This window comes from Salvelinus sp. IW2-2015, unplaced genomic scaffold, assembly GCF_002910315.2.
Source record: "Salvelinus sp. IW2-2015 unplaced genomic scaffold, ASM291031v2 Un_scaffold1726, whole genome shotgun sequence".
Classification (NCBI taxonomy): domain Eukaryota; kingdom Metazoa; phylum Chordata; class Actinopteri; order Salmoniformes; family Salmonidae; genus Salvelinus; species Salvelinus sp. IW2-2015.
Genome location: NW_019943113.1, coordinates 118,394 through 127,312, shown reverse-complemented (window position 1 = coordinate 127,312; position 8,919 = coordinate 118,394). Strand labels below are relative to the sequence as shown.

Sequence of the window (8,919 nt, the reverse complement as noted above, 5' to 3'; positions counted from 1 at the left end):
ACATACATGTATTGTTAACATGAAATCCTATGAGTGTCATCTGATGAAGATCATCAAAAGTTAGTGATTAATTTTATCTCTATTTCTGTTTGTGACTCATCTCTTTGGCGGAAAAATGCCTGTGTTTTTCTGTGGCTTGTGGTGACCTAACATAATCGTTTGTGGAGCTTTCGCTGTAAAGCATTTTTGAAATCAGACACTGTTGCTGATTAACGAGAATTGTATCTTTAAAATGATGCGCCTAATACTTGTATGTTTGAGGAAATATTTTGAGATTTCTGTTGATTTGTATTTGTGCGCCCTGCAATTTCATGGCGTTGGCAGAGCCCACTCCTAGACAGGTTAAAAAGGAAATGGCTTCCTACATATATAACATACTACCTCTAGTGGCCATTCTACAGATAACAATACTACCCTCTAGTTGCCATTCTTACAGATAACAATACTACCCTCAGTGCATTCTTACAGAAATACTACTACCCCCAGTGTCATTTCAGAATTTCAATACTACCTTCCTATGCATTCTACAGATAGACAATACTACCTCCAGTGGCCACTTACAATTACAATACTACCTCTAGTGGTCCATTCTACAGATATACAATACTACACTCTAGTGGCCATTCTACACAGTATACAATACTACCCTCTAGTGGACCATTCTACAGATATAACAATACTACCCTCTAGTCCAGTTACCATACATACGTACCTGTGTCATTTACGATACAATACTACCTCTAATGGCCATTCTACAAATATACAATACTACCCTCTAGTGGTCATTCTAAATAATACAATACTACCCCTAGTGGCATTCTACCAGATATACAAGTACTACCCTCTATGGCCATTCTACAGATATACAATACTACCCTCTATGGTCATTCTTACAAGATACATAACCTATCCTTAGTGGCCCATTCTACTAATATAACAATACTACCCCTCAGTGGTCCATTTCATACAGATGATACAATAACTACCCTCTAGGAGTCATCTTCAGATATACAATGACTACCCTCTATGGCCATTTACAGAGTACTATCCCATCATTTACAGATATACTACTACCTCTTATGTCATTTCCTACAATATACAAATACTACCCTCTATGGTCATTCTTCAGATATTCAATACTACCCTCTATGGCCATTCTACAATAACAATACTATCTCTATGAGGGTAGTATTGTATATCTGTAGAATGACCACTGGAGGGTAGTATTGTATATCTGTAGAATGGCCACTAGAGGGTAGTATTGTATATCTGTAGAATGGCCACTAGAGGGTAGTATTGTATATMTGTAGGAAGCCATTTCCCCTTTTAACCTGTCTAGGACTGGCCTCGCCAACAGCCAATGAAATTGCAGGGCGCCAAATACAAATCAACAGAAATCTCAAAAATCAAATTCCTCAAACATACAAGTATTAGGCATCATTTTAAAGATACAATTCTCGTTAATCCAGCAACAGTGTCTGATTTCAAAAATGCTTTACAGCGAAAGCTCCACAAACGATTATGTTAGGTCACCACCAAGCCACAGAAAAACACAGGCATTTTTCCCGCCAAAGAGATGAGTCACAAAAAGCACAAATAGAGATAAAATTAATCACTAACCTTTGATGATCTTCATCAGATGACACTCATAGGATTTCATGTTACACAATACATGTATGTTTTGTTCGATAAAGTGCATATTTATATCAAAAAATCTCATTTTACATTGGCGCGTTACGTTCAGTAGTTCTAAAACATGCGGTGATTGTGCAGAGAGCCACATAAATTCACAGAAATACTCATTATAAATGTTGATGAAAATACATGTGTTACACATGGAATTACAGATAAACTTCTCCTTAATGCAACCGTTGTGTCAGATTTCAAAAAAACTTTACGGAAAAAGCATAATCTGAGTACGGCGCTCAGAGCCCATAACAGCCAAAAGAAATAACCGCCATGTTGCGCCATCAACATTAGTCTGAAATAGCATTATAAATATTCACTTACCTTTGATGATCTTGATCAGAATACACTCCCAGGAATCACAGTTCCCCAATAAATGTTTGATTTGTTCCATAAAGGCCATTAATTATGTCCAAAGAGCTTCTTTTGTTAGGGCGTTTGGTAAACAAATCCAAAAGCGCGTTCAGGTCCAGTCGGACGAAAAGTTCAAAAAGTTATATTACAGGTCGTAGAAACTTGTCAAACTAAGTAGAGAATCAATCTTTAGGATGTTGTTATCATAAATGTTCAATAATGTTCCAACCGGAGAATTCCATTGTCTGTAGAAAAGCAATGGAACGAGAGCTCATCTCATCTCATGTGAAATGCGCGTGACTGAGAACGAGGCTGCTGCCAGACGCCTTAGTCAAACAGCTCTCATCCGGCCCCCCTTCACGGTAAAAGCCTGAAACAACGTTCTAAAGATGGGTGACATCTAGTGGAGGCCTTAGGAAGTGAAAAATAACCCATATCCCACTGTGTATTCAATAGGGGTGAGTTCATAAACTACAAACCTCAGATTTCCCACTTCCTGTTTGGATTTGTTCTCAGGTTTTTGCCTGCCATATGAGTTCTGTCATACTCACAGACATCATTCAAACAGTTTTAGAAACTTCAGAGTGTTTTCTATCCAATACTAATAATAATATGCATATATTAGCATCTGGGACTGAGTAGGAGGCAGTTTACTCTGGGCACGCTATTCATCCAAAAGTGAAAATGNTATCCAATACTAATAATAATATGCATATATTAGCATCTGGGACTGAGTAGGAGGCAGTTTACTCTGGGCACGCTATTCATCCAAAAGTGAAAATGCTGCGCCCTATCCCAAAGAAGTTTTAAGGTGAAATCATTTTTATACAGTCTATGGGTCCAGCTGAATCAGATACGGTAAATACAGACGGATTAAGAAGCTGTTCCTCTGAGCTGAGTCAAGAGGTATGGTAGGCGGAGGCAGACAGACAGAGGTACTCACATCATGTGGATCTCTGTGTAGATGTTGAGGAAGTATCCTCCTAGAAGGTACCCTGCTGCTGGACCCATGATGGCTGCTGTATAGAAGATCCCTGAGGAGCCAGACAGACAGAGACCAGAAAAGAGCATCAGTTAGGGACTTCCTACTTCCCCTCATTGTTACTAAAAGCATTGTAATTGGGACAAATCATTCACTAAACCCTTAACCTCAACTAAATCTTGTAATAAATAATGTGGTGACTAAACTGCTTGGAGTAACCCTGGATTGTAAACTGTCATGGTCAAAACATATTGATACAACAGTAGCTAAGATGGGGAGAAGTCTGTCCATAATAAAGTGCTACTCTACATTCTTAACAGCACTGTCAACAAGGCAGGTCCTACAGGCCCTAGTTTTGTCGCACCTGGACTACTGTTGAGTCATGTGGTCTGGTGCCACAAAGAGGGACCTCAGAAAATTACAATTGGCTCAGAACAGGGCAGCACGTCTGTCCCTTAAATGTACACAGAGAGCTAAATTAATGATATGCATGTAAATCTCTCATGGCTCAAAGTGGAGGAGAGATTGACTTCATCACTACTTGTTTTTGTAGGAAGTGTTGACATGTTGAATGCACCGAGCTGTCTGTTTAAACTACTAGCACACAGCTCGGACACCCATGCATAACCCACAAGACATGCCACCAGAGGTCTCTTCACAATCCCCAAGTCAACAACAGACTATGGGAGGTGCACAGTACTACATAGTCACAAATACACGGAAATCTATTCCACATTAAGTAACTCATGCAAGTAGTAGAATCAGATAAAAAACAGCTAATATCTACAAAACAAAATCCATGTGTACGTGTGTGTGTAGAGAAGTGGCCTGAGGGAACACACTTAATGTGTTGTGAAAAGTGTTATGAAACATTTTAAACTGTCTATAACTGCCTGCATGTTGCTGGACCCCAGGAAGAGTAGCTGCTGCCTTGGAAACAGGTAATGGAGATCCTTAATACATACAATACAATTGTTCCTGCCTCAACCGGGTTAAAAGACCTCATTGTTCCTGCCTCAACCGGGTTAAAAGACCTCATTGTTCCTACTTTGATAGTTTGGTTTTCATATGTGTTGTTTATTTTGATCAATAAGAGAGACAGACTGAGTTCTTTCACTGAGTTCTCACTGAGGTCATTGAAATGGTGATTGTCTTCTATTGCCTCTGTTGCCTCTGAAAGGAAAATAGCAGGGGAGAGGCACAATTCAAAGGCATATTATTGATGTCTGTGGGGAAACTGCTGAATGGAAAGACGAGAGGTCTAAGGGATGGGTCAAAATTGCAGGCCTGATTCTGGACATGACATTGTTCCTGTTTGATGTCAGGTCAATAGAGAACAGATGTAAGCAGGGGTTTCTGGGACATGTCTGCTGGAGTTCAGTTGGTGACATAATGACATAATGTTTCCCACATCCAATTTGAACAACTGTATTCAACAACCAATCAATAGGGGTGGAAACAGTCTGTCACCGTTATAGAGTTACAAAATTGCCATTCCGATCCATTAGATATACAATCCTCTCTACAGGCATGATTTCACATCTAACGAGTGCGTGTCTTTAGTGAGTCATTCTCGGCTATATGACATCTCATGAGTCAGCCAATGAATAAGACTCTGCTCTCATCTGCACATCCTGTTTCCTGTCATTCCACCCTTGTCTGACAGTCTCACAGCATTCTGGTGGCTGCTGTGTCAGTCTGTGATCTCTGACCACCCACACACACCTAATGCAGAAGAGACCACACAGATATAATTCACACACGGTATCAGTCAGCCGACACAAACACCGCCAGGACACGGTATCAGTCAGCCGACACAAACACCGCCAGGACACGGTATCAGTCAGCCGACACGTTGTGTCGGCTGATCTGATACGTGTCCTGGCGTTTTGTGTCGGCTGACTGATACCGTGTCCTGGCGGTGTGTGACGGCTGACTGATACCGTGTCCTGGCGTGTTGTGGTGGCTGACCTGATACCGTGTCCTGGCGGTGGTTGTGGCGGCTGACTGATACCGTGTCCTGGCGTGTCGGCTGACTGATACCGTGTCCTGGCGGGTGTTTGGTGCGTTGGCTTGACTGATACCGTGTCTGGCGGTGTTGTGTCGCTGACTGAATACGTGTCCTGGCGGTGTTTGTGGTGGCTGATGATACCGTGTCTGGCGGTGTTTGTGTCGGCTGACTGATACCGTGTCCTGGCGGTGTTTGTGTCGGCTACTGATACGTGTCCTGGCGGTGTTTGTGGTGGCTGACTGATACGTGTCCTGGCGGTGTTGTGTCGGCTGACTGATACCGTGTCCTGGGTGTTTTGTGGTGGCTGACTGATACCGTGTCCTGGCGGTGTTTGTTGTCGGCTGACTGATACCGTGTCCTGGCGGTGTTTGTGTCGGCTGACTGATACCGTGTCCTGGCGGTGTTTGTGTCGGCTGACTGATACCGTGTCCTGGGGTGTTTGTGTCGGCTGACTGATACCGGTGTCCATGGCGTGTTTGTGGCGGCTGACTGATACCGTGTCCTGGCGGTGTTTGTGGCGGCTGACTGATACCGTGTCCTGGCGGTGTTTGTGGCGGCTGGACTGATACCGTGTCCTGGCGGTGTTGTCGGCTGATGATACGGTGTCCTGGGGCGGTGTTGTGGTGGCTGACTGATACCGTGTCCTGGCGGTGTTTGTGGCGGCTGAACTTACCGTGTCCTGGCGGTGTTTGTGGCGGCTGACTGATCCGTGTCCTGGGCGGTGTTTGGTGGCGCTTGACTGATACCGTGTCTGGCGGTGTTTGTGGCGGCTTGACTGATACGTTGTACTGGCGGTGTTTGTGGCGGCTGACTGATACCGTGTCCTGCCGGTGTTTGTGGTGGCTGACTGATACCGTGTCCTGGGGTGTTTGTGGTGGCTGACTGATACCGTGTCCTGGCGGTGTTGTGACGGCTGACTGATACCGTGTCCTGGCGGTGTTTTGGGGGCTGACTGAATACCGTGTCCTGGGGTGTTTGTGGCGGCTGACTGATACCGTGTCCTGGCGGTGTTTGTGGCGGCTGACTGATACCGTGTCTGGGGTGTTTTTGTGTCGGCTGACTGATACCGTGTCCTGGCGGTGTTTGTGGCGGCTGACTGATACCGTGTCATGGCGGTGTTTGTTGTCGGCTGACTGATACCGTGTCCTGGCGGTGTTTGTGGCGGGCTGACTGATACTTTCTGGCGGTGTTTGTGGTGGCTGATGATACCGTGTCCTGGCGTGTTGTGACTGGCTGACTGATACCGGTGTCTCTGGCGGTGTTTTGGGGGCTGACTGATACCGTGTCCTGGCGGTGTTTGTGGTGGCTGACTGATACCGTGTCCTGGCGGTGTTTGTGGCGGCTGACTGATACCGTGTCCTGGCGGTGTTTGTGGGCGGCTGACTGATCCGTGTCCTGCGGTGTTTGTGACGGCTGACTGATACCGTGTCCTGGCGGTGTTTTGTGTCGGCTGACTGATACCGTGTCCTGGCGGTGTTTGTGGCGGCTGACTGATACCGTGTCCTGGCGGTGTTTGTGAGGCTGACTGATACCGTGTTCCTGGCGGTGTTTGTGGCGGCTGACTGATACCGTGTCCTGGCGGTGTTGTGATGGCTGACTGATACCGTGTCCTGGCGGTGTTTGTGGTGGCTGACTGATACCGTGTCCTGGCGGTGGTTTTTGTGGCTGATGACTGATACCGTGTCCTGGCGGTGTTTGTGGCGGCTGACTGATACGTGTCCTGGCGGTTGTTTGTGGCGCTGACCGATCCGTGTCATGGCGGTGTTTTGTGGCGGCTGACTGATCCGTGTCCTGGCGGTGTTTGTGGCGGCTGACTGATACCGTGTCATGGCGGTGTTTGTGTCGGCTGACTGATACCGTGTCCTGGCGGTGTTGTGGCGGCTGACTGATACCGTGTCTGGCGGTTGTTTGTGTCGGCTGACTGATACCGTGTCCTGGCGGTGTTTGTGGCGGCTGACTGATACCGTGTCATGGCGGTGTTTGTGTCGGCTGACTGATACCGTGTCCTGGCGGTGTTTGTGGGCTGACTGATACCGTGTCCTGGCGGTGTTTGTGGTGGCTGACTGATACCGTGTCCTGGCGGTGTTGTGACGGCTGACTGATACCGTGTCCTGGCGGTGTTTTGGGGGCTGACTGAACCGTGTCCTGGCGGTTTTGTGGTGGCTGACTGATACCGTGTCCTGGCGGTGTTTTTGGCGGCTGACTGATACCGTGTCCTGGCGGTGTTTTTGTGGCGGCTGACTGATACCGTGTCCTGCGGTGTTTGTGGTGGCTGACTGATACCGTGTCCTGGCGGTGTTGTGACGGCTGACTGATCCGTGTCCTGGCGGTGTTTTGGGGGCTGACTGATACGTGTCCTGGCGGTGTTGTGGTGGCTGACTGATACCGTGTCCTGGCGGTGTTTGTGGCGGCTGACTGATACCGTGTCCTGGCGGTGTTTGTGGCGGCTGACTGATACCGTGTCCTGCGGTGTTTGTGTACGGCTTGACTGATACCTGTCCTGGCGGTGTTTGTGTGGCTGACTGATACCGTGTCCTGGTGGTGTTTGTGGTGGCTGACTGATCCATGTCCTGCGGTGTTGTGACGCTGACTGATACCGTGTCCTGGCGGTGTTTTGGGGGCTGACTGATACCGTGTCCTGGCGGTGTTTGTGGTGGCTGACTGATACCGTGTCCTGGTGGTGTTTGTGTGCTGACTATACGTGTCCTGGTGTTTGGTGGCTGACTGATACGCGTGTCCTGGCGGTGTTTGTGGTGGCTGACTGATACCGTGTCCTGCAGTGTTTGTGGTGGCTGACTGATACCGTGTCCTGGCGGTGTTGTGACGGCTGACTGATACCGTGTCCTGGCGGTGTTTGTGGAGGCTGACTGATACCGTGTCCTGGCGGTGTTGTGGGGTGGCTGACTGATCCGTGTCCTGGCGGTGTTTGTGGTGGCTGACTGATACCGTGTCCTGGCGGTTTTTGTGGTGCTGACTGATACGTGTCCTGGCGGTGTTGTGAGGGTTGACTGATACCGTGTCCTGGCGGTGTTTGTGGTGGCTGACTGATACCGTGTCCTGGCGGTGTTTGTGTCGGCTGACTGATACCGTGTTCTGGCGGTGTTTTTTGTGGCTGACTGATACCGTGTCCTGGCGGTGTTTGTGACGGCTGACTGATACCGTGTCCTGGCGGTGTTTGTGTCGCTGACTGATACGTGTCCTGGCGTGTTTGTGTCGGCTGACTGATACCGTGTCCTGGCGGTGTTTGTGTCGGCTGACTGATACCGTGTCCTGGCGGTGTTTGTGGTGGCTGACTGATACGTGTCCTGGCAGTGTTTGTGCGGCTGACTGATACCGTGTCATGGCGGTGTTTTGTGTCGGCTGACTGATACCGTGTCCTGGCGGTGTTTGTGGCGGCTGACTGATACCGTGTCATGGCGGTGTTTGTGGTGGCTGACTGATACCGTGTCATGGCGGTGTTTGTGGCGGCTGACTGATACCGTGTCATGGCGGTGTTTGTGGTGGCTGACTGATACCGTGTCCTGGCGTGTTTGTGGCGGCTGCTGATACCGTGTCATGGCGGTGTTTGTGTCGGCTGACTATACCGTGTCCTGGCGGTGTTTGTGTCGGCTGACTGATACCGTGTCATGGCGGTGTTTGTGTCGGCTGACTGATACCGTGCGTCATGGCGGTGTTTGTGTCGGCTGACTGATACCGTGTCCTGGCGGTGTTGTGTCGGCTGACTGATACGCGTGTCCTGGCGTGTTTGTGTCGGTGACTGATACCGTGTCCTGGCGGTGTTGTGTCGGCTGACTGATACCGTGTCCTGGCGGTGTTTGTGTCGGCTGACTGATACGTGTGTGAATTAATATCTGTGTGGTCTCTTCTGCATTAGGTGTGGTGTGGG

General features: G+C 48.3%; 1 protein-coding gene across 1 annotated transcript in view; it reads right to left on the bottom strand.

The window, feature by feature from the left end:
* LOC112071804 (solute carrier organic anion transporter family member 4A1-like) overlaps positions 1–8,919 on the bottom strand; it is a 31,398-nt gene that overhangs the window by 17,613 nt on the left and 4,866 nt on the right. Inside the window, exon 3 of the mRNA XM_070439517.1 lies at positions 2,984–3,074. Within this exon, the coding sequence (XP_070295618.1) occupies positions 2,984–3,074 (91 nt within the window). The remainder of the gene's footprint in view (positions 1–2,983; positions 3,075–8,919) is intronic.